This window comes from Sapajus apella, unplaced genomic scaffold (assembly GCF_009761245.1).
Source record: "Sapajus apella isolate SASKATOON/1434 unplaced genomic scaffold, GSC_monkey_1.0 scaffold114, whole genome shotgun sequence".
Taxonomy (NCBI): domain Eukaryota; kingdom Metazoa; phylum Chordata; class Mammalia; order Primates; family Cebidae; genus Sapajus; species Sapajus apella.
The window spans coordinates 29,542-56,389 of NW_022437054.1; the positions used below are offsets into that span (position 1 = coordinate 29,542).

Genomic DNA, 26,848 nt, shown 5'->3' on the forward strand with positions numbered 1-26,848 from the left:
TGCTCAACCACATAAGAGGACAGAAAATCATCTCTTTTAATGTTTTCTTCCTTATGCATCTGTCATCATTGCAAAGACTGTTTAGTCTTCTTCTCAAGTGAATAGGTAAATACACCTGTATACTTAAATCCCAGAAAAATATGAACTCTAAGAAATAAAAACAAAATCCCCAAACACAAACACACACTTAAATTCATAATTCTGATTTGGAAGGCTTCAAGTTCAAGACAGAGCTAATTGCCTGACAAAGATTTGAGTTTTTAATCCACTCTTTCCAAACGGGCTTAGTTCCCAAACGAAACCAGGCACTAACAGTTAAGATGCCTAAAGCACATTCAGTTCCAGTTTTCATTTCTCCTCTGGGTATTTTGGTCATCATCTTTCTGGGTTTGTCGTGTTAGTCATAGGCACATTTCGTGTTGTAGCTCCTGCGTGACAGTCCTTCAGTCTTGCTGGGTGCTCTAGTATTTAAAAATGCTTTATGCACCTTGGGGAGAAAGAAACGGCCCTTTTGGGAGCCTCAGCAATGTGAATGGCGTTGTTCTGCTGCCCCTCAGGCCCTCTCTGCATTCTGGTCACCTCACAGGTGAAGACTGGTTTTCTTAGTCAATGCACATCATATTTTAAATTATTTCCATGCCCAATAAGTTGTAGATTTCTGAAAATGAAGGGTTAGGAAGCAAAGTGCACTAATGTCTTATTTCCTAATTTAGCACGTTCATCCCCATAGGGTTTACTCATCCTCTGACTCTAGAGCTAAGAGTGATGGGTGTGCTCCTTCGCTGCACAGACACGTTATAATTTCATTCAGTTCCCAACAGTGAAAATCCAAAACATGCTCTCAACTCCCATTTTCACCAGTAACAGTTGCCAGAAGTATTTAGGCCATCCGAAATCTGGTTTGCAAGCAGAGCAGAGAACAGGGCTCCAGGCAGGTTGTTTATTAAGGGCTCCAGGTGCTCACATTCATGCCTGAGGGCATCTAGGTTCTGGTTAGATTTAAGAGTGTGGGACTCTGCAGTTGGGAAAGTCAGTGACTCAGCACTTCCCTTCCTTGTCTTAGAATTCAGGATGCGCCGTATGCCGATAGGTACCTGTGTCTAACACAGATGGGATACAGAAAGGAAACCATGTCAGTATATTTTTAAAAAGGTGCTTCCCTGAAACGTCTGGAATTAAAACTGTGTGTAAAGGTCTTGTTTAAGCTTTAATGCACACTGGGCTGATCATGACAATTGTCTGGGTCTCAGGCTTATTTCAGAGTTTCTACTGCAGAGATCTGGTGGCGATTCCTCTGTGTCCTCCTCTCAGTGTCTCCGTGCCCTTCCTTCTCCTTCTGAGGACTTCTGTGGCTATCTTGTTCTCCCCGCTCAATGTCCTATACTCTTGGAACTGGGTTTACTCATCCTCTGACTCTAGAGCTAAGAGCGACAGGTGCGTTCCGTCGCTGCACAGGCACGTTATAAATCCATTCAGTTCCCAACAGTGAAAGTCCAAAATGTGCTCTGAAACAAGCATGGGTTCTAATATAAGTGGATGCCAAAGGCCGGGCAGTCCGGAGGTTGGGAGGTGAGTATTCAGAGCCTGACGGCGGCTGGGAGTGCTGAAGGGTTCTACCACCACTCTGACCTGCGTGGTGGCCCCATGTCAGACAGAGGCAAAGAGACATTTAGAATATATGCAGAAAAGGCTATGTTTCTTTTCTTTACAGAACGAGAAGGGCGGTGGAAGAAGGAATTTTTCGCATCTGTATCTGAGTCTGCAGTGGAACAAGGAAAGGCGCGGGTTTGGGTTGGCTGCCCACCAGCTGCCATGCACTGAGCGCCATGGCCAGCCATGCAGCAGACGTGGGGGTGAGGGGCACCTGGACACGGTGGCGGGACTGGGCCGAGTGCACCTGGAGAGGGTGCGTAAGATTCTGCCAGAGCATCAGTGGGTTCACCCTGCTGGAAATGTGGCAAAGAGATTCAAATAAATGTTCTCACGTTGACCACCCTGGAATAGATTTTTGTGATTTCACTGCAATCAAGAAGTTTATGCCAACTTCATACAAACGAAACAGGAGAGCAACCTGCCTACAGTGAAGTCTGCATGTGGCCCGTTGGACTTAATCTGTGAGTTAACCAAACAGGAAGCAAGTGTGCCCTGCTCCAATTACACAGGATGGGCCTCTCACGCAACATAAAACTCCTTTCCCCTTCTCCCGGGACAACTAGTACTGATGTTTAAATATTGGTGAAACATAATGTTTTTAATTTCACACCTCACAGAGCACAGTTGAATGCTTCATGACGACGTACACAAAAGTCAGGCTAAGCACTGCAGACAAATTGGGAGGGAAAAGATGGCTTCCCCTGCGGTGTACTCTCCAGGTCTGCGAGGGAATATGTAACTAACAAACCGCTTGGCTAAGGCCACAGAAATGTGTTTTCTGGTGTTTTGGCTGCTGACGCCAGTCTTTTCTGACAAAGATGTTTTAACGCCGGGTGCAACAAATGGAATTTCTTTCCTAAGATCAGTCAGGAAAATTCACGTCTTATTTCTTCCTGGATTTCTTTTTGGTGGTGTCATAAGCACGGATGACTTCTTCCTGACTCACAGCTCCGTGTTCTTCTTGAGAAAAAGCATACCCGTCTGAAAGTGAAGCACACAGGGGAAACTGGTTAACAGGAGAATTGGGGGAGCACACTAGGTTTAAAATGAGCTGCTTTTTTGGCAGCATGCAGGTGAGTGGTATGCGACACCTGGCCTCCTTAGCCTTGAATAGGTGGAGGCGTGAGATGAAGAAACCTGTGGCCATAGAGGGGCAGTGATGGCCATGAGGCTGATTGGGGTCCCATGGTTCTAGCTGCTGATGCTGGGATGGGAAGGGCTCCAAGGGTAGGTTTCCTATTTCTGGGGGGCTGCATCTGAGCTCAGTGTGGGAATCATACACAGTGGGTCATCAGTCCCCGTCTCCACTTTCCCACTGCCAATTAAGAGGAAGTACTCCTGTCGGCCTGATGCTGTAGGACAGCTGGCTAATTTATGAAGCTGTAAACATGCCAGGGAAAACACACACAACACTAAAAGTGCAAGCTGGCAAAATGCACATGATGCGTGGAGCCTTCCTGTGTTTGTTTATTTATTTATTTATTTATTTGAGATAGAGTCTTGCTCTGTCACCCACGCTGGAGTGCAGTGGCACAATCTTGGCTTACTACAACCTCTGCCTCCAGGGTTCAAGTGATTCTCCTGCCTCAGGCTCCTGAGTAGCTGGGACTACAGGCATGTGCCACCACGCCCAGCTAATTTTTTGTATTTTTAGCAGAGACGGCGTTTCGCCATGTTAGCCAGGCTGGTCTCAAACTCCTGACCTCAAGCAATCTGCCCGCCTTGGCCTCCCAAAGTGCTGGGATTATAGATGTGAGCCGCCACACGGAGCCCTGTTTTTAAATCAGACTGATCTGGAGTGGTAATAAGTAATCAGAGTAGGTTTGTTTCCATGTAAAGAAAGAAAAAGATTACACAATAAAGTCAAAAAGAATTTAGTGACTGTTGGACCTGTGGCCACAGGAAGACTGTTCTCATACAATCAGTTTATATACTACTAATAAAATAAATAATAGCTAATACTCATTAAATGCCATGTGTCTAAGATGCTGTTCTATAAAATATAGCTCATTTACTCCTCCTAGAAACCCTATGAGATATGTGATTATATTCCTCCCACTTCACAGATGGGAAAATTGAGGCACAGAGATTTTTGTGACCTGCCCAAGGTGCAGACTTCGTGAGTGGCAGAGCTGGGAAGCAAACTCAGGGTCCACACTCTAGAGCTGAGGGAGAGCTTTAGTGTTCACAAGCCCAGAGTGGGGCTTTGCCTCCAGCGGGCCCTTCCAACAGAAAGACATCTATAAGCGCCGCGCTCCATGGCCAACCCTTCTGTCAGGGGTATGGAAAAGTCCCACAGCTCAATTACACATTCGGCCAAAAGACAACACAATCAAAAACCTGACACTCTTGACTTCCATCCATGCATGCCTACAACTTATCAAGGGAGCTGTGTGTTCAGTGTCATACTCTTTAAAAGGAGAAAAGTTGTCAGAAAATGTGCCCATGTATCAGTTCCTAAACGGCTTGTTAATTTCCTCAAAATGAAATTTCTAGAGTATCAAGACGTACAGTAACGAAACAGAAGAGTCCTCGCGGGATGGAGAAGAGGAGGCTTTAAAACAAGACACTCAGGCGTTTTCTTACTCTGTGTGTTCCCATGACTGAAAGTCCCAGTCCTGGGCTGGCTTCCCGGCTCTTCCAGAGAGCATGCCTTCCCGGCTCTTCCAGAGAGCATGCCTTCCAGCCACTGCCTGCGAACCCCAAAGGCTCAGGGGGGTTATCTGGGGAGGCATGGGATTTCTGCAGGGGTGGCCTGAGAGTTGAATAAGGACATGGGCTGAGCAGCAGGGAGGAGGCCCCAGACCAGTGAGGCCATGGGTGGAAGAGGCAGCGGGCCGGAGAGAAGGTGACGCAAGCTGAGCCAACGTGAACGGAGCAACAGAGGAATTTTCCACAGGGGGCTTTTGTCTACTTGCTCACTTCTATTTCTAGCAAAACAAAACCCATGAACCAAAAATTACCACCACGTGGTAGCCATGGTGAAGACTGGTGTGAGCCCCTGATTGCTGGGTAGAGAAGCAGGTGGGTCCCTGAGCCTGAAGGCAGCACCAGCCGGGAGGGGAACTCCCTTGGGGGCAGACATGCTTGTTCCAGCCTTGGGCCCACATCCAGTGCACTTGAACTCACTGATGAGGTGGCTGTGTTTTGATTCTCAGAGCTTCAGAGTCTTCACATGATCTGCTTCCAAGCACTGAAGAGCAAATGCCACCATTCCTGTTCTCCTAAGAGCTTTTGGATTTTCACCAAGTTGCTTAATCAGAGATCAGCAGGGACAAAGAAACCTCCATTGCCTGGTTTGGAGGAGCTGCCCCAGCCTCCTGCCTCCCTCCGGCACCGTGTGGCACACACACTCCCACCCCAAATCCTGTACAAGGTGCTCTTTGTGAAGCATTCTTACTGCAGTCAAAGAGGAGACGTCTTTCCTTGGGATGTTTCAAAGCAAAATAGAGCAAATAATACTGCCTCGTCTGCTCCAGTAACAAGGCGATGTAGTGTGGCCAACTTGGACAATTTCCATCCTCCAGTCCTTGATTGAATAAGGATTGTTCTAGTACACATCTGATGTCTTCCTAAGGGGGCCTGGCAGGACAGCGGCTGCGATGGCAGGGTGGCCACTGATTCCACAGCTGCTGCACCACCCAGGGCCTGCACCTCAGTCCTACAGAAGCGGTTCTGAGTAAGAAACAGTCACCCCAAAGAACCGGACACACTCTTTATAAACTCTCCTGGGGGCACGCTGAGCACTGCTGAGCTCTCCACCCTGAAGGCGTCTTTCTCTGCTCGCTGGTTTTTATCTCAGATTCTGGGGACCCCAAGTGGCTGAAGCATGGGGTCACATGGTGGCCAAGAAAGAAAGGGTGGTTCTAGCCCTTGCTTGCTGCTACCTGTCCATGTGACTTTGGGCTCTGTAAGCCCCCTGGGTCTTGGTGTACTTTTCTGTAAATTAAATGGCCTGGACCAGGCAAGGCCCAAGTTCTCTCCAGCTCCGCTCCTCTCTATGGGCTCCAGGACATGTCATGCCCAGTCACACGCAGGCTGCAGGATTCTCTCCTTCTCTCAGTGCCAGTTCACACTGCACCAACACGGAGGCCTCCACATCCATGCCAGAAAGAAAGGGCCAGGGGCAACAGTCTATCCAAAAGGAACAATTCTTATGTCTTTTTTGGCCTGCTTTTTTTCTCATGGAGAAACTCGTGGAGACATAAAAATCAGTTTGGGTGTGTGCTTTTGGGAAGAGTACCTTAGCCTTTGGAATATCTACTCCCTGTTCAAATGAAAGGTACAAAAGCTTTTTCTTTTATTTATCTTGTTTTCCATAACATGTCTGTGTCCTCTGCAAACCCAACTCTGGGGGTTTCTTCAGCTCATTATTCTGTCACTTCTTCTGTGTGCATTAGTGCCACGGCCACAAGGGGCTCCCGTGGCATTGCAGCAGGATGATTTGGCTCCCCTGGGGTGGGAAGGGTTTTGAGGTTTCCCTTTGAAGAGACAGACAGAGGAGTTCCTCCTGTTGCAAACCTCCCAGGGTAGGCAGAGCACCCTCAGGTCTGTGTTAAATGTCTCCCACCATCCTCTCTAGTTTCCACTGGGTGCACCTAGCACCACATTTCCAGCCTGTTCTGCGCTAAGACTTTCTTAACCTTCACTGAGAATAAAAGTGGACTCTACAATTCAAGAGTGGAAGGAGGAGGGCCTGATAGGTTTATCTCGGGAGAGGGAGTCCTCCCAGGTTCAGGTAAAATTTCAGATAAAACATTTTCCTCTTAGAAACCAGGCCTGGTGGGAGTTCAAGGTGTCAAGAGGGGAGTTTCACTGGAAAAACAGACACCATCACCACTCAGCCAGCCCTGCCTGCCCAGCGACCCGCCCCACCTGATGAAGATGCAGACTGCCTAATGAACCTTTAACTGACATTTGCATCCAAATGGGCAGCTCAGAGGAAGCCTCCAGCCCTCTGCATTTCTCCGCTCTAACTCATCTTTCAGGAAGTCCTAACAGCCAGAAAGTCCTGATGGGGGCCTGGAAGGAGCTCTCATGGACCCAACTAACTGTGAACCCTCTCTGGCTGGCTTCCTAACACATCTGTTTTCTAAATTGCCATAGCCAGAACGGAGGACAGAATCGTGTAGGTGACAGGAGGTGGGAGGATAGATGGATTTCTTAGTTGTTTTGTCTTCTCCGGGTAGAACATGTGGTGAAGGCCATAAAATCATGACATTTTTTTCATTATTTTGGAATAGAACTCCCTTTAAGTAGCATTCCTTTGAATCTGAGCTCTGATAGGATCTTAATGAAAATAGCAGCTTCCTGTCTGGAAAGATTCCCAATAGCCACAGAAATGAGGAGACCATGGGGACAATGAGGAAATCAGACTGTGTAGGAAATGCTGATTAGGAACAGTGTATGTTGGTGGCTCACAGGAACTAAAAGTACTACCAAGATTAGAGTTTTTCCTGCCAGTTTCCTCAACAGACCCAGGGGGAACATCAATGGCTGAGACCTGCTATACGCCAGTCCTGCACCCCCAGGACCAGTTCTGACCACCCGGCGGTCTTCTCTGGCTGTTAGTCACAGAAACATCCTAATAAGTTACCCATCAGGTTCTAGTACTAGTCACTGAGTGTTTAAAAAATGCGGTGTGATTTTAGAAGCCTTCTTCTTTCTTATATTTATTCAGTAGATTTTTTTTGGCCTTCAAAATATTGACTTAAGAAAAGCATTTAGTAGTTGTCTTGAGACATTTATGACTCTCCCATAAAAATTCTCACTCTGTCTTTGATCACAGCATATATATCGTGTATATTCTGTCTACGGTTATTTCGAAACATTCATCAGAGAGGCAACACGGCTCTACAGAACAGACCCTGTAGAGTTCTGGGAACCTGTACATGTTTTCTCTGTGTCTGGATACAGAAGGTGCTTTACACATACTGTAGTGAAGACTCACAAGGACTGTGTAAGATGTATATCATTAAAATTCTTTTTTCTCCATAGGAGAAAATAAAATTTTAGAGAAATATGTAAGTTTCCCCAAATTATTGAGATAATGGCAGACTAATAATACCCAACATTGATGGGACTCTATATTGCCTGTACTGTTCTAGGTACTTTATAATCTCATTTAATCCTCCTAATTGAAACCAACCCAATAGTCCCACAGACAGGTTTTTTTTTTTTTTTTTTTTTTGGGAAAACAGAAATGGCCCTTCTGGTCTTAAAGCTGGACACTTAAATTTGTTTTATCTGAGTTTCTTCCTCAGGTAAGGACTTCCCAGTCCTCCCAAAAAGTATCAAAGAGGCAGGCCATGGTGGCTCACATCTGTAATCCCGGCACTTTGGGAGGCCGAGGCAGGCGGATCACGAGGTCAAGAGATCAAGACCATCCTGGCCAACATGGTGAAACCCCATCTCTACTAAAAATGCAAAAATTAGCTGGGCATGGTGGCATGCACCTGTAGTCCCAGCTACTCGGGAGCCTGAGGCAGGAGAATTGCTTGAACCTGGGAGGTGGAGTTGCAGTGAGCCGAGATCACGCCACTGCACTCCTGCCTGGCAACAGAGCAAGACTCCGTCCCAAAAAACAAAACAAAACAAAACAAACAAACAGTATCAAAGATCTGAAACTCACCCAAGGATCCCATCCAGACGATGGGATGCCAAGCCCCTCATTCATCTTGATTGCTTCCTTACCCCTCCTGATTCTGGTTTTCTTACACATTGTTACATTTCTTCCTTGCTCTCTAAACCCCTAATTTTAGTCAGTCAGGGAGTCGGATTTGAGACTAATCTGCTACCTTCTTGGCTATAGCACCAGATAAAGCCTTCTCCCTTGGCAAAAATTGTCTCAGTGGTTGGCTTTCTGTGCAGCTGTGGGTGACAGGGCCTAGACTGAACCTCTAGCATCCAGTAAATTCTCATATTACCCAACTTTTCAGATACAGAAACAGACATTAAGTAACTTGCCCAAGGTCACAAAAAAGCAGGGGAGCAGGGACAGGAACCCAGGCAGCCCATCTCCAGAGGGCTGCCCAACAGTCAGCACTCCCATCCCATCAAACCTCTTGACTTGAACTCTCTCTTGGGTGAGAGTCTGAGGCTGCAGTCCAGACCTCAGGGCATGTCACTGAGCAATGCTGGGTCAGCCACTTTCTGACCTGAGCCTCTGCTTTGTGTCCTTGGGGCAGCATTACCATCTCCTGGACAGTGGAGCATTAAAGGACAGAAGCACGTCAGTCCCCTTCTTTCCATATGATATTCCACATGGGAAAGTGAAGACAGGGAGTACGTTACTGAAAGGCGATGATATTCTGTCTCCCTCCTCCTCTTTCCTTTGAGAAAGTCTGCAAATACCTGTTGATAGGTGAAGCTCAACTGAACACAGATCGTTCACTGCCTATCCTATGGGAACAACGATTCTTCACGTTCATAAACCTATCTGTGTCTTTCTTTCTTCTTCTTTTTTTTTTTTTTTGAGATGAAGTTTCATTCTTCTTGCCCACACTGGAGTGCAATGGTGTGATCTTGGCTCACTGTAACCTCCACCTCCTGGGTTCAAGTGATTCTCCTGCCTCAGCCTCCCAAGTAGCTGGGATTATAGGCACATGCCACCACACCCAGCTAATTTTGTATTTTTAGTAGAGACGAGCTTTCACCATGTTGGTCAGGCTGGTCTCGAACTCCTGACCTCAAGTGATCCACCTGCCTCAGCCTCCCAAAGTGCTGAGATTACGGGCGGGAGCCACAGCACCCATTCCAACTCATCTCTTTGGACCAGTCGTTTCCCTCTAAACTCTTCAGGAAGGGAAAGGGAGGCAGGGAGCGGGTATGGGAGGAAGAGCTGGCATGTGCCCTTGATGGGGTGGAGAGGGGCTGGAGAAGGCCACAGGGCCCAGAGAGGCAGGGCTGGGTTGGCCTTGGCCCTTGGGAAGGCGGCCTGGATCTGTGGCAGCTGAGATCTGATGACTGGATTGCTAAAAACAAGCCCATGAGCTCCCGCTGAGCTCCAAAGTAGGGGTCAGGGAAGAGGGAATCTGGAGGTGGGGGCGGGGGTGGCAGGGGGACGCCTCAGACATGGAGCAGCCTTCCTGGGAGAAGCATGGACACATTTTTCCCCAATGATGGTCATTGTTTCAATGAATATGGCAATACTACACAAAACGGTGCGTATTGCTATCTCTAGGGGCAACAGTTAAAGGTCATACTGCTTCAGCCTTAAAAAAAAACTCCTCTTGGGAGGCTGACGTAAGGATCTTAGCCACATCAGGACTTTAAGGGTTTTGTGGTCCCAGGGCATTACCTACACTCAAGCTGCACGTTCCTGGGGCCAAATACACATTTTGAAGTTCTACTTCCCAAGGCGGCCCCGCCCCCATCCCCCATCAGGACCCACCCGGTCCCCACCAGCCCCCGCCCCCACCGACACCCACAACTCCATCAGCGCCCCCGCCCCCCCGCTGCACTCACGCGGGACGCCCTGCTGCAGGGAGCTGCCCCGGAACAGCGTCGGGGGCGTCTTCCGGCCCAGCCTCTTGATCAGGCGGTCGCGCTCATTCAGCCTGCGGATGATAAAGCCAGCGCGTCAGTCTCGGGTCCCCGCCACACTCGGGTGGTACAATGAGACAGACGGACTAGGGTGGGGGGTGGGGGAAGGCGTGGTGCTTCACCGGCTGCCCCTGATTGCCAGCAGATGCCATCTGGGCGCCTCGAGGCTGGCTCCCCGCTGTGGAAGACGCGGTTTCCAGCCCCTCCCTCAGCCAGCGCCCCCTCCCCGCGGAGGGGCGCATGTGCCCGGTCCATACCCGCGGGACGCTGGGCTTCCCAGGGCATTTCCGCAAGGGGCGGCCTGTTTCAGGGTGAGCGTCTCCGCGCCTCGCTCCTGCCTGCAGCCCCTGCACTGCACGGGGTGACAGCCCCGCCGAGGCCTCGGGACCCCAGCCACAGGCCCGCTGCGTTCCGCAGAACTTGATTATTTGGACCCCCAATGAAAATCAAGGCAACTTTTCTCCTAAAACACACGGCTAAGGAGCAATCCCTGCCTTTCCTGAACCTACTCCCTTCAAGGTTGCCGCTGTTGTGAAGAAATGTGGAGCTTGGCTATTCTATTTTTTCAAAAGATGGGGATCTCACTGTCGTCCAGACTGGAGTGCCTGGCACAATCACAGCTCACTGCAGCCTGGAGCTCCTGGGCTCAAGCAGTTCTCCCACCTCAGCCTCCTGAGTAGCTGGGACCTCAGGTGTGCACCACCATGCCTGGCTAATTTTAAACTTTGTTTTTTTTTTTTTTTTTTTGGTAGAGACAGGGCCTTGCTTTGCTGCCCAAGCTGGTCTCAAACTCCTGGCTTCAAGTGGTCCTCCCGCTTTGGCCTCCCAAAGTGCTGGTATTGCAGGTGTGAGCCACCATGCCCAACCTGTTTATTTCTATAAACCTAAAGGGAGTGCTTGAAAACTGCCCAGGCAGGCCAAAGTGCTTTGATTTTTACTACCAGGCTGTCATTTTGCTTGTCATTACAGGAGTTTGCCAGTGCCCTCGAGGCATAATAGATTATGGGCTGAATGGTGTCGCCCCTAAATTCACATGTTGAAGTCCTCACCTCTCTGGCTTCAGAATGGGGCTGCATTTGGAAATAGGGCCTTTAAAGTGGTCATTAAGGTGAAATGAGGTTATTAGGATGGCCCTAATCCAGCATGGGTGCTGTCCTAATAGGAATGGGAGATGAAGGAAGACCGTGGTGCAGGCAGCCACCTGTAAGCCAAGGACAGAGCCCGCACGAGAAACCAACCTGTAGATAGCTCGAGTTTGGACTTCCAGCCTCCAGACTGTGACAAAATCCATTTCTGCTGTTTAAGCCACACAGTCTATGGTACCTTATTGCGGCAGCCCAGGCAGACGAATACAGCCCCATTGCGTTTGTGGGAACGTCAGGACATATGGAGTTGTAGAAGCCGCAGGTCCTTGGATCCCATGTACCACCCCTTCAACCCCAATCGTTAGTCTGGAGCCTGAGGAGGCCCCTCCCATGACCGCAGGCCGCCTACTTCCCCCAGGGCCATCGAAAAAGAAGTGAGGCCCTGGCTGTTCTTCACAGTTCTTTGAGCCGAAGTTCATTTTGAATTTCCAAGAGAGAGCATTTCTGATCCCCTTGGTTGAAATAACAATGTTTAATTCATTGCCAATTAAGGGTGAGCCTCAGCTAGCTAAGCTCGGCAAAACGTCTCACAGCTAAGGAAGAAAAATACTTTCTCCATCCTTTCACACTGGTTCTCCTCCCCTCTCCTCTTCCATAGGCCAAATTAATCTCACTGGGTCCAGCTGAGCAACTGCCCTGGACGGCACAGATGTGCAGACACAGGAGTGAGCCCGTGGCACCTGTCCCTCTGTGTAGCTGACATCATCGACTGTCTGCAGCTCCCTGTGCTGCCTGGTTTCAGAATGTGGCAGGTATAAAGAAGGGCCTGTCCTCCCTGTCTAACATGTGCCCAGCATTGGCCGTGACTCCTGCACAAAATAAAAGGCACTGTGCTCAGAGGGCGCTCTTCCCGCTGCCTGGCCCCAGGGTACCCTCACCATCCAGGCCCCACATGGGGACATAAAAGGCACCTAATACATTATTTCCTCAGAAGCTGGGGACCATGCAGGACTACGCTCTGCCCCCACACCCCTGGGCCATAGGTACATGCCTCCTGAACCACCCTGGGCATCCCAGAAGCTCCTCCTTGTGATGGGGCTTATGAGAATGTCACAGATCCTCAGAAGTGAGAAGGATCGTTGAAATCACATATGTTGTTCTCTCACCAGGCAGGTGAGAGAACAGACTCAGCTGTATCAAATAACTTGACAAAGATCAGATGGGGCTTTGCTGGCAGGGCTCCCGTGCTGGCAGATGCCGTCTGGGGTGTTGTATGCTTTTCTCTCTCTTTTTTTAATAATGATTTTTTTTAATTTTTGTTTTTGAGGCAGAGTCTTGCTCTGTTGCCCAGGCTGGAGTGCAGTGGCACAACCTTGGCTCACCGCAGCCTCCGCCTCCAGAGTTCAAGCGATTCTCCTGCCTCAGCCTCCCGAGTAGCTGGGATTATAGGTGCACATCACCACACCCTGCTAATTTTTGTATTTTTGTAGAGACTGGGTTTAGCCATGCTGGCCAGGCTAGTCTCGAACTTGTGACCTCAGGTGATCTGCCCACCTAGGCCTCCTAAAGTGCTGGGATTACAGGCGTGAGCCACCGTGCTCGGCCTATAATGAAATATTGTTTAAAAACGCGACTCCTTGCTTCAGAGGCCCACTCTGTCCCACAGCCCTTTTTCCACACATGGTGAGGGGTCCACAGCTGAGGAGGTACATCCACCCCCTGCCCAGGCCTGCCTCCACCACCTCGGTTATTTGGGACCTTAGAAGTCCCTCCTCAGTGACCCCCAGGCCTGCATTTAAGGCTAACTCAACTTCATCCTGAGCTCCAGCCCCCTAAAAGCAGACCATATGTGCACACCCCAGGCCTGTGGGGGTGGCCAAGGGGTGCTTTTTGCATGGTATATGAACAGAAACTGGATGTGTGGGCTAGGATGTCCACCATACCACACGTGTGCAGATGCCCTCAGAGTGCAGGGCAGAGCTGGGGTTCTGAAGCAAAGAGGGGGTGTCCAGGAAGTGAGCTCTTTCCCAGGCTGCCTTGTCCCGACTAAGGCCTTCAAGTAAGCGAGGAATCAGGAAGTGCACCAGACTTTATGAAGGTGTCATCATAAAAGCACAGAATTCTTTGCTAGCTTGATTTATAGTTTCACATATTTACGCATGGTTCACGGTCTCTGTTGGTAGTGTTATGCCAAGTCCTGCAAATGTCAGGAGCAGGCCTAACTACGATAACTGCTTCCGATTTTCATAAAAGAAAAAAATCTCAAATACAAATTCCTTATACTCCCCATTCTTCCCCTTCTGTAAAAAAGAAACAACTTTCCAGTCTTATATTTATACTGTTGCTCCATAGATATGTATGGGTAATTAATATACAGTGACATTTAAACATACGTATGTTGTCATTTATGTTATGCTTCTTGTTTATCAGGCTTTTTCTTTGCTTTTTTTTTTTTTTTTTTTGGTTGAGAGGAATACTGCATTATTTATTTTAGTGGTCACCCTTACATTTCTAGCCTGCATATTTGACAAGGCCAAAAGTTAGAAAATAATTTAACCCCTGTTTTGAACAATGCAAGCACTTCAGAACACACAACTCTGATTTTCCTGTCTCCTCTTGTCATCAGCACTGAAGCTTACTCAGTTTGCCTTTTTTTTATTTTTGCAGGGAATCTGTCTTTTCCTTCCGGTTGCTTTTGCAATAATTCCCTTTGTCTTTGATGGGCTGTAGTTTCATGACAATATTTAGTATGACTGGGTAGAGGTTTGTTTTTATATCCTGTTCAGCTGCTCAGGTCTGGAAAGCTACAATAGCTTGAAGGTTTGTTGATCTTCACTTACAGAAAACACTGAGATTCCTGCCTCAACTCCGCTCTCTATTCCTCCTTCTCCTGGAACTTCTATCTGTAATATCTCTATATCGATCTCATTCTATCTTCCACATCCCCAAATCTCTTCCAGGTTTTTAATTTCCCTTCTCCCTTCAGCTTTATCTAAACTACTTAGTAATCTTCCAATATGTTTTAATTTAAATCACTAGACTTTTCATGTCTATGTGTTTTATTTTTCTTCCAATTCCACCTGTTCTTACCTACCAACCTCCTCTTGCTTTCTGATTTCTGTATCTTCTTTCATCGGTGTTTTTTTTGAGACGGAGTTTCACTCTTGTTACCCAGGCTGGAGTGCAATGGCGCGGTCTTGGCTCACCGCAACTTCTGCCTCCTGGGCTCAGGCAATTCTCCTGCCTCAACCTCCTGAGTAGCTGCGATTACAGGCACGCACCACCATGCCCAGCTAATGTTTTGTATTTTTAGTAGAGACGGGGTTTCACCATGTTGACCAGGATGGTCTCGATCTCTTGACCTTGTGATCCACCCGCCTCGGCCTCCCAAAGTGCTGGGATTATAGGCTTGAGCCACCGCGCCCGGCTTCATCGGTGTTTTATAGACTCTTTCAGACTTTTCTTGCAATTCCAGCTACTGGGAAGCTAATTTTCCTATCCTTAGTACAGAAGGACTCTCCTTCATTGCGGTTCATTTCCTGTGTACGCTCTAGTTGTTCAGAATGAGTTTTCTTTTGCCTCTTCTGGCCCCTATGGGTTACATCAATTGTATATTAACAGTATGTAGCATTGGCTAGCCTGAAATCGGACCTCATATATAAGCGTGGGCTTCCAGTTTCTAGTGGGTAATTCTTTCTTTCATCTATTTCCCTGTGGCTACAGTATGACTCATTGCTTCTCTGTCAATCTAAGGAGTAAAATTTTTCTAGTTTTTGTTTCACTAAAATGGCATCCCTGCAAAATTTGCAACTTTATGCATAGGGTTTTGTTATAAAGCACATGGGACTAAGGTGCTCCCTCCCTGCATTAACCCCTGAAACCTCTGCCTCTGAGCCCTTTGCATGGTCTGATACTCCTATGCAGCCTCCTCGGCTTCACCTCCTCTAACCCTGCTGGCTTTGATGGCTCTATTTTTGGTATCTGGATTTCCGTCTGGTTCTTTTGAGCTTAGTTACATTTTGAGAGCCTTCCTTTGTTTATATTTCACCTAACATTAATGTGTGTTTGGAAAGATCTTTTTTGAGTTAGCTCAGCTCATCATATTGATTCCACCTGGTTTCTATAAATAATCTGTTATTTCACTGAACCAACTACTGGAAAACACCATGCCTACAGAACACAATCACAGAACTATTCTTTGCAGTCTTGCAATCCTTAGGAACAACCTTTTCTGACTTTTAAAACAGCAATGGATGTGACAAAGCTTTAAGGTCATAATACGGGAACCAGATCTTATAAAAACACTCTACTAGAGGTGTCAGAGGCACTGATTTCTCCATGCACTCCAATGTTGAAATGTCAAGGAACATTATTTTTCCAATTTACCCTTCTCTTCTTTGGAGGAAAGAAGATCATTGTGAATAGATAGAATAAAATTTCTCATGAATAATAATATTGGAAAAGCTCAAAATTGAAACCGGTAAGAAAGGATTACATTTACCATTTACAATATTATATCATCTGTATGTGGTTTGGAAGCTATCTGTTCACAAGGACAAAGTAAAAAAGGTGAACAAAACACAGCCAAATATTTACTTTGGTTAATTCTGAAATAATGAGAGGAAAAGAGGAGTACAAATTGGCACAGAAAAAACAATTTAGATCTATGTTTTCCTTTTTCTTAAAGAGAGAATCTCTTTAAAATACTAAATTCTAGCAAACTAAATTCAGTGTATTAATACTAAAATAACAAAATACTAGCAATTAATAGAGTGAAGGAAAATATATCACATGACCATTTTAATTGATGCAGAAAAAGCAACTGACAAAATTCAGTACCCTTTTCATGACATTTTTATCATGAAAAAAGATAAAGATATAAGGGAAATTCCTTATCATGATAAGGGCATTAATTTTAAAAAGACCAAAGCTAACATCATAATTAATGGTAAAAGACCGAAAGCCATCTTTCCATGTTTAGAACAAGACAAGGATGTCAACTTTCACCACTTCTATTCAACAAACTTACTGAAGTTCTCACCAAAGCAGTTTGGCAAGGAAAAGGAATAAAATACATCTAAATATGAAAGACAGAAGTAAAACTACCTCTATTTGTACATGACATGATCTTATGTCTCAAAAATTCTAAAGACTATACATAAACACACACAAATTATTGGAGTTAGTAAGTTCAGTAAAGTTGCAGGACACCAGGTGAACCAATAAAAATCACTTGTATATACAAATACAATAGCAATGTATAATTGGATAAGAAAATTAAGAAAACCCAATTTATAATCAAAAAGATTAAAATATTTGGCAATAATTTTTACCAAGGAAGTGTAACACTGTACATAAAATACTATAAAGCACTGCTGAAAAAATTAAGGACACCCTTAATAAATTGAAAAATACCCTGTGTTCCCGGAATGAAAGATGATACTGTTATGATAGCAATACTAATCAAAATGTTTTACAGATTCAGTGTAACTCCTATCAAAATCCCAATTTTTTTCCAAAGATAGGAAAGCTAATCTTAAGATTCACATGGAATTATAAGGGAGCCCAAATAGCCAAAATAATCTCGAAAAAAGAACAAAGCTATAGAACTCGCACTTCCCTATTTCAAAACTTATTGCTAAACTACATTAATAAAAAACAGCATGGTATTGACATAGACTTATAATCAGTAGAATATAATTGAGAGTCCAGAAGTAAACTCATGCATCAATGGTCAATTAATTTTTGACAAGGATGTAAAGACCATTCAATGATAAAAGAATAATCTCTCCAGCAAATGGTGCTGGGACAAGTGGATTCCTACACACCAAACAATGGAATTGGGCCTTTCCCACCACATACAAAAATTAACTTAAAATGGATCAAAATTATAAATACATTCGAGACAAATGAAAATGGAAACACAGCATACCTAAATCTATGGGTTGCAGCAACAGCAATCCTAAGAGGGAAACTTATAGAAATAAATGTCTACATCAAAAAAGAAGAAAGATTTGAAATAAACAACCTAATGTTACACTTTGAGGAACTACAAAAGGAAGAACAAACTAAGCCTACAGCTGGCAAAAGGAAGGAAACAAAAAAGATCATAGCAGAAATAAATGAAATGGAGACTACAAAACAATGGAAAAATATCAGTGAAACTAACAGTTGGTTTTTTTTCCAAGATAAAATCTACATACTCCTAGTTAGGCTGACTAGGAAAAAAACGAGAGACCCCAAGTGAGAATTGAAAGTTGAGATATAGCAGATACACAGAAATGTAAAGTGTCATTAAACATTACCACAAACAATCATATGGCAACAAATTGGATAATCTAGAAGAAATGATAAGTTCCTAAACACTTAAAACCTACCACAACTGACCAATAACAAGGAAGGAGGCTGGATTAGTAATAAAAAGTCTTCCATCAAAGAAAGGGCTAAGACCTTGTGGCTGTGCTTCTGAATTCCACCAAATACATAAAAAAAAAATACGAATTCTCAAACTTTTCCAAAAATACTTAAGTGGAAGGGATACTTCCAAACCCATTTTACAAAGTCAGCATTACCCTCATACCGAAGCCAGACAAGGACATCACAATAAAGAAAATTACAGGTTAATATCCCTAATGACTATAGATACAAAAATCCTTAACAAAATATTAGCGAACTGAACTCAACAACACATTAAAAGAGTCACTCACCATAGTCATGCTGGGTTTGTGCCTGGGATGCAAGGATGGTTCAATATACACCAAATATATAAACACACTACATTAACAAAATGAAATATAAAAACTGTGTGATCATCTCAATAGATGCAGAAAAACCATTCAACACACTTTCATGATAAAACTCAACAGGTATAGTGGGAATATATCTCAATACAATAAAGGATATATGGCAAACCCATAGCTAACATCATACTCAATGGTGAAAAGTTGAAAGCTTTTCCTATACGGTTACAGAACTTGCCAATTCTTTTCAACATAAAACTGAAAGTCCCAGCCAGAGCCATTAGACAAGAGGATAATAAAAGGTATCCTGATAGGAAAGGGAAAAAGCAAAATTATCTCTGTTTGCTAGTATACATAATCTTATGTATAGAAAACCCTAAAGACTCCACCAAAAAATTGTTAGAACTAATAAATTTAGTAAGGTTGCAGGATACAAGATCAACAGACAAAAATGAGTAATGTTTTCATATACTAATAACGAACTATCAAAAAATGAAAAAGAAAGCAATCCCATTTACAAGAGCAACAACAACACAAAATACTTAAGTGTAAATTTAACCAAGGAGATGAAAGACCTACGTAGGGAAAACTACAAAACACTGATGAAAGAACTGAAGAAAACACAAGTATATGGAATGATATCCCATGTTCATTAATGATATCCTATGTTCAGGATAAGTCAACAATAGTATGACTATTTTAACAATAGTTAAAAAAAGTGATCTACAGATTCAATGCAATCCCTATCAAAATGCCAATGTCATTTTTCACAGAAATAGAAAAAAATAATCCTTAAGTTTATATGTAAGCACAAAAGACCCTCAATAGCCAAAACAATCTTGAGCACAAAGAAAATGGCTGAAGGCATCAAACTCCCTGTATTCAAAATATATTATAAAGCTATTGTAAGTAAAATGGCATGGTACTGGCATAAAAACAAATGCACTGACCAATAAAGCAGAATAGAATGCCCAGAAATAAACCCATACATTTATGGTCAATTGATTTTCAACAAAGGTGCTAAGAACACACAATGAGAAAAAGCAGCCACTTTAATAAACGGTGTTGGCAAAATTGGATATTCACATGCAGAAGAATGAAACTTGATCCTTATCTCACATCGCATACAAAAACAATTAAAAATGAATTAAAGACTTATGTATACAAATTGAAACTAAAGTTACTAAAGGAAGACAGGGGAAAAGGTCTATGACACTGGTCTGGACGCTAATTTTTTTAATATAACTCCAAAAGCACAGGCCCCAAAAGCAAAAATAGACAAATGTGATGACATCAAACAACAGAATTTCTGCACAGCAAAGGAAACAATCAACAGAGTGAAGAGAAACCTACAGAGTAGGAGAAAATATTTGCAAACTATATGTCTGATAAGAGGTTAATATCCAAAATACACAAGGAACTTAAACAATATCAATAAAACATAGCTCAATTAAAAAATGAACAAAGGACCCAAAGAGATATTTCTCAAAAGAAGATATACAAATGACCAATGAGTATATGAAAAATGCTCAACTAATCATCAGAGAAAGGCCAATTAAAATCACAATGAGATAGTACCTCACATTTGTTAGAAAGGCTACTATTAAAAAAAACAGAATGCTAACAAGTGTTGGTGAGAATGCAGAGAAAAAGGACCCCTGTACACCACTGATGGGAATATAAATTAGTATAGCTACTATGGAAAACAGTAGTTCCTCAAAAAATTAAAAATAGAACTATCCAGCAGTCTCCCTTCTGGGTATATAATCAAAAGGAGTGGAAATCACGGAAGGGATATCTGTACTTTCCTGTTCACTGCAGCATTATTCATAACAGCAATGATATGAAATCAATCTAAGTGTCCATCAGTGAATGAGTGCATAAAGAAACTATGGGGTGTGTGTGTGTGTGTGTGTATATACACACACACATACAAACACAATGGAATACTTTTCAGCCTTAAAAAGGACATCCTGTCATTTGCTATAACATGGATAAACCAAGAGGACTCTATGCTAAGTGAAATAAGTCAGGCACAGTAAGATAAGTCCTGTATGATCTCATTTATATATGAAATCTTAAAAAGTTGAACTCATGGAAGTAGAAAGTACAATTATGGTTGCCAGAGGCTAGGTTAGGAGTGGAGGAGGGAGGGAATGGGGGAGCTGTTGGTCAAAGGGTACAAAACTTCAATTAGACAAAAGGAATAAGTTTTAAGATCTATGCATAAGAGGGTAACTATAGTCAATAATAATGTATTATATGCTTCAGAATAACTAAGAGTAAATTTCAAATGTCTCGCCACAAAAAATGATAAGCTGGTGAGGTGATGACTTGTTAATTGGCTTGATTTAATCATTTCACATTGTATAGATGTATCAAAACATAACTTTGTACCCTGGAGGTGTATAAATTATAATTTGTCAATAAACATTAATAAATAGCATAAATATAAGAGCCAGAACAATATAAATCTTAGAGGAAAATACAGGGGTAAATCTTTATGACCTTGGCTTTGCAATGGCCAAATGCAAATAACAAAATAATAGATAAGTAAGTAGGATTTCATGAAAATTAAAAACTTTTGTGCATCAAAGGTCATTATCAGGGAAATGAAAAGATAAAAACAAAATGAGAGAAAATATTTGCAAATCATATCTGATAAAGGTCTAGTATGCAGAATATATAAAGAATGCCTACAACTCAAAAGCAAAAAGACAAATAACTTGATTAAAAAATGGGCAAAGGACTTGAATAGACACTTATTCAAAGAAAACACACAATAGCCAATAAGCACATGAAGATAATCAGCATTATTAGTCATTAGGGAAATGCAAATCAAAACCACAATGAGAGAGCACTTCACACAAACTAGGCTGGCTATTAAAAAAAACCCAAAACCAAATAAACCAAAATAATTCAGAATATAAGCGCTGGAGAGGATATGGAGAAACTGGAACTCTTGCACATTACTTGGTGAGATGTAAAATAGTGCAGCCAGTGTTCCTTGGTAAGTTAGACACAGAATTATCTCATCACCCACCAATTCCACTCCTAAGAATATATCCAAATGAATGGAAAATGAACTCAGAAAGATACCAGGACAATATCCATAGCTGCGTTATTCACAAAAATCAAAAGTAGAAATGACCCAAATGTCCACCAACTGACAAAGGTGTAAGCAAATGTGGTCTCTGCATACAATGAATAATTATTCAGACATATAAAGAGATACGGCACAGATACACACTTCAGTAGGGATAAAGACTGAAAATATTATGCTAAGTGAAAGAAGCCCAACCTCAGAGGCTGTGTATTATATGATTACATCAAATGTTCAAAACAGGCAAATATGGAAAGACTGAAAACAAGCTGGTGGTTGCCAGGGGCTGTAGGGAAGGGAGGTGGGGGAAGGGAAAGGGGAGGGAATGTTTTACACACATGGGGTTCCCTTTTGGGGAGATGAAAATATTCTGGAACTAGACAGTGGTAATCGTTATACAGCACTGTGAATCTACCAACTACCACATAATGCCACAGTAGAAAATAGTAAATGTTGGGCCATGTGCATTTTATTACCATTTTTTTGAGAAAAAATTTAATCAGGAAAATTTAAAAAGGTGGACTGGTCCCAAATCAAGATCAACTGCTTCCTATCACATGAGCTGTTGGTAATTATGCCATTTTTACAGTTCATTTCTCCCATGGTGGGGAGATATTGGCATTAAAGTACTAAATTTTTTTTTTTGCTCTGTACTGGCAGAAGCAGGTATACTAGTTGGGAACTATTGCTATGAAAGGTGTTGTGTAGACATTAATTCTCCAGGGTATGTGCAGTCTTGGTACCTCCCCTATAATGATGGTGAAACCCAAGCTCATACAAGTCCTTACAAAAAGGCTCTTTCTAGAAGCTGACAAATCCTAGAGGAGGTGTTACGCTCCTGCCTCCAAAAATGATCAGTCTCAGGAAGAAGTGGAGAGCCGAGAAGGGTTATGATGGAGAAAAATAAACTCTTGTGTCCACATTTCTGTTAGACAGCTATTCCTGCAAAAATCACACATGCATAACTGCCAAAGAGCAGGAGCGTGGAGTACACAGCAAATAACTGCAGATCTGAGTTTTAGATCTCCTCAATAGTTACAGGTGACCGGAATCACAGCAGACACTACAACAAAGCCAAAAATAAGTAGGTAATTTTAGAACTTATTTTTAAATTCGCTGCTGGGCAGTTGGCAAAACATAGATGTAACAGGCCCTCAAGAAAAAAAAAACTGGTCCCAAGATCCTTGTCCTTCAGGGAACACCAAACATCTACCAATCCAGCAGGCTGTTAACATTCTAACCTGTTTTATGAGAGAATGATATTTCATAGCCTTAACTGGCAACTTATTTTCCTCATTATCATTAAGAAACGGAAAACCTTTGGGGCTCAAGTGTATTACAGATCTACCCAGACCTTTATTGGATCTAAAACTTTACCTTAATTAAAGACACTTATGTAACAGAGGAAAATCACAAGAATAAAACAAAAACAAAATAGGTTTTCCAGCCTAACATTCCAGGAAGAATTATATTTATTTTATATACCCCAGAACTAGGAGCCCTCCAGAAATCCCATTCTATTAGTTGGTAGTGGATGATTCTCCTTCCCCCTTTCTGCCAATCCATATGCATCCCCTTTTTAAAAACATGATTTCCTGACCTCTCATTAATTCAGCATTTGTACTGCACCTACTGTGTGTGAGACCCAATGCTGGAAACAGAGTTACCCAAGATACAGCCTCTGCCCTCATGAACTCACAGTCCTCAAGGTGACCTCGCTGTGCACACACTTATCATGCTATAAGGTGACAATGCGCTGACACAGATTGTGCTAGGCTCAGGACAGGTGACATGGAGGAGTAAGAACCTGGAGAAGGGTGGGGAGAGAATCAACACTGAAGCTGGGTCCTGAACAATGGATAGCTTTTTGCTGACCATCTTGTTGCAAACTCAGGAGGAAGTAAAGGTTCAGCAGGAACAACAATGAATCCACTTTCAGATGTGAGGCCTGTGAGCACCTCTGTGGTGTTCAGGAGACCAAGGGAGCTGAGAGAGGTCCAAGCTGAGACGCCAGTTTGGACTCAGCTTGTAGAAACCCATGGAGAGCCGGTAGACTGAGAAGGTGTGCTGTGCCTGGTGATTCCTGGAAAACACCAACACACCCTCTGTTGTTCAACTAGAGGGTTCATTCCCTTAGCTGGAACCAAGTCTTACACTTTTTGTACATTTTCCACGGTACATACCCTGGGCTGAAAACAGAGGACATGGTTCAATATATAAAATTGCATTTGTGCTTTGTATTAACTGATTTGTAGTGTGACTATCCTCTTGTGCTGTGTCGCCACAACTCAATCCTTGATCATTTGTCTCTGTGTCTATCCATCATGCCCAGCGCTGAGCTTAGGACACAGTGGGTTTTCCAATAGTGGCCAAGATAAATTCCCCTGTATTATTGTTTAAAATGCCAGAATAGGGACATTGTCTCTATTCTCTTCCAGAGAGAAAAGCCCATTTCGCACTCTAGAAGATACTGTGAGCAATGTTTGTGGATATGTAGAAATGAAACATTGTAATTTTTTAAAGAATTCAGGTTACATGCAACAGTTTGGGGGACATTCTGGCTGAAGACACCATAGGGTTCAAGGTTAACTAATCTTAATACAAATTCCATTCCAAAAACAAACAATAGATTCCTCCAGTCTTCCCTGGACCCAACTTTCCTCTAATAATAAAAATTGGGCACTGGAGAGAAACTTGTAGCCGGAAAGTGTTTGTTCTCTGTCCCAGGCAAGGTTTTGCTAGCAGAGACAGCGGATGACTCTAGATGTCCCCAGGTATGAACAAAAAAAGCCTAGCAAACACCTTTTATCTCTAGACAGAGGAACAGGAAAGAGTGAGCCTAGCAAGCCAGAAAACTTGCAGGCCCGAACTACTCATCTGCAGCCAGATACCCTAGAGAAAAAGGTGGCCCCCTCCCACCCATGCCGGCAAAGACCTAGTGGTGATCTTAGACTTCTTCCCTTAGGAGACTGCTATGAGGCTCTCCAACACCCTTACGGAGAGGTGACAAAGAAGACCAAGCAGGGAGCCTGGACTTTCATCCCTGCCAGCCAATAATAAGGCCCCCTCCCTGCTGGGGCGTCAGCAGAGATCACTTCGGATGACTAGACTTCCATCCCCAACCCAGTGAAATGTGAAGGCATCCTTCTCCCTCCTCACTGGGTGATGTCAGAAAAGGTCTTACGGAGAATCAGAATCCCTGCAGCATCAGGGAGACCACCTGGAGAGCAGGGGCTCCCATCCCTACCCTGGAGACATAAACAGAGGCCATTAGTGAATCTGGATTTCCTCTACGTGGCAGGAGCCAGGCTGCCATCAAATCCAGAGCCCATAGCGTAATCGTCAAAATGGCCAGGTTTCATTTGAAAATCACTTACTTTACCATAAGCCAGGAAGATCTCAAACAGGGAGGATATGATCGTTAGATGTTAACACCAAGATGTCAGAAACAGTGGAAATGTCTGACAAAGATTTCAAAGTAGCCATTTTAAAGTAAAAATGTTTCAATAAGCAATTATGAACACACTTAAAAGAAAAAGAAGTAGAAAGCTGCAGCAAAGAAATATAAGACATAAAGAACAAATGTGAAATTTTAGAACAGAAAAATATAACAACTGAAATAAAAACCTTAGTGGCTGGGCTCCATAGCAGAATGCAGGGGACAGAGGAAATAGTCAGTGAATTGAAAAATAGAACAGTAGAAATCGCCCCGTCTGAATCAGAGAGACAAAATAGACTATGAAAATTAACAGAGCCTCAGGGGCCTATAAGAATATAATCGAAGATCTAACATTCATGTCTTCAGAGTCTCAGAAGAAGAGGAGAAATATGGCAGAGCTAAAAAAAAAAAAAAAAACCCTCAGAAATAATGGCTGAAAATGTCCCAATTCTGATGAACAATATAAACCTACAGAGTAAATTCTAGAGGATAAACCCAAAGAAACCCACACCAAGACAGATTTTAATTATACTTCCAAAAACTAACAACAAAGATTCCAAAGGCAGCCACAGGGAAATGACACCAATAGAGGAAATCCACATAGGCTGACAGTGGGTTTTTCATCAGAAACCACTGAAGCCAGAGCAAGGAGAACGGCATATTTCAGGTGCTGAAAGAACAGAACTGTCAACCCAGTGAAAATATCTTTCAGGAATGAAGAAAGAGTGTCTCAAATGGAAGAAAAACTAAGAAAATTTGTCACCACCAGAACTATCTTACAAGAATGGCTAAAGAAAATTCTATAAGGCCGGGCATGGTGGCTCACATCTGTAATCCCAGCACTTTGGGAGGACAAGGCAGATGGATCACTTGAGGTCAGGAGTTCGAGACTAGCCTGGCCAACATGGTGAAACCCTATCTCTATTAAAAATGCAAAAATTAGCTGGGCGTGGTGGTATGTGCCTATAATCCCAGCTACTCAGGAGGCTGAGGCAGGAGAATCGCTTGAACCATGGAAGGCAGAGGTTGCAGTGAGCCGAGATCACAGCACTGCACTTTAGCCTGGGCAACAGAGTAAGCTCTGTCTCAAAAAGAAATTTAAAAAATTAAAGAAAGTTCTATAAACAAAAAGGAAATGACAAAAGAAATCTTGGAACATAAATAAGAAAGAATATAGTAAGCAAAAATGTGAGTAAATACAATAAGCTTTTCTTTTGCTCTTGATTTCTCCAAATTATGTTTGAAGACTTAAAGTAAAAATTATATACTGTCTGATAAGGTTTCAAATGTATGCAGAGCTGAGTATGATGATTCACACCTGTAATCCCAGCACTTTGGGAGGCTAAGGTGTGTGGATTCTTGAGCCCAGAAGTTCAGGATCAGCCTGGCAACATGGTGAGACCTTGTCTCTATAAGAAAGTTTTTAAAAAATTAGCTGGATGTGGTGGTATGCACTCGTAGTTCCAGCTACTTGGATGGCTGAGGTGGGAGGATTGCTTGAACCTGAGATGTTGAGGGTGCACTGAGCCATGATCCCACCACTGCACTCCAGCCTGGGCGACAGAGTGAGACCCTGTCTCATAAAATAAAATAAATGTGTGTAGAGAAAATACTTAAGATGATTATATTATAAATGGGAGTGGGAGATAGAGATATAAAAGGAGGCAATGTTTCTGTACTTTACTCAAATTGGTAAAATAACTGTGATAAGTTTTATATATATATATATATATATACATATATATGTATATATACATTAAATTATGTAATGGCAGCCAGTAAAAAAAAATTCTATAGTAAAAGATGTACTCAAAACATAATAGAGAAATCAAAATGGAATTCTAAAAAGTATTCACATAATCCACAAAGAGACAGGAAAAAGAAAACAAGAAATGAAAAACAGAACAAACAGGGAAAAAAAAAGGTAAAATGGCATACTTAAGCCCCAACATATCAGCAGTAAATTAAGTATAAATGGTATAAATATGCCAATTAAAAGATACAGAATGACAGTGATTTTAAAAACATGAGCCAAATACATGCTGTCTTTTTGAAACTTGCTTCAAATATAATGATATAGGCAGATAGAAAATGATGAAAAGGATATATCAAGCAAACATTAATCAAAATAAAGCCTAACTATATTAATATCAGAAATACAGTCTTTGGAGAAAAGTAACTCACTGGAGACAATGAAGGACACTATATAATGACAAAAGGATCCTACTCAAAATACGTAGCACTCCTAAATGTCTATGCACCAAGCAACAGAACTGCAAAATAT

At 43.1% G+C, this 26,848-nt stretch overlaps 1 protein-coding gene across 3 annotated transcripts in view; it reads right to left on the reverse strand.

Annotated features, from left to right (window-relative positions):
• Positions 1-199: 199 nt before the first annotated feature.
• Positions 200-26,848, reverse strand: part of ATP8A2 (ATPase phospholipid transporting 8A2) — a 643,075-nt gene continuing 616,426 nt past the window's right edge. For all 3 annotated transcript variants that reach the window (XM_032260055.1, XM_032260056.1, XM_032260057.1), the window contains exons 36-37: positions 10,120-10,211; positions 200-2,634 (exon numbers count right to left, since the gene is read on the reverse strand). In XM_032260055.1, coding sequence (XP_032115946.1) covers positions 2,537-2,634; positions 10,120-10,211 — 190 coding nt within the window. In that variant the 3' untranslated portion in view covers positions 200-2,536. The remainder of the gene's footprint in view (positions 2,635-10,119; positions 10,212-26,848) is intronic.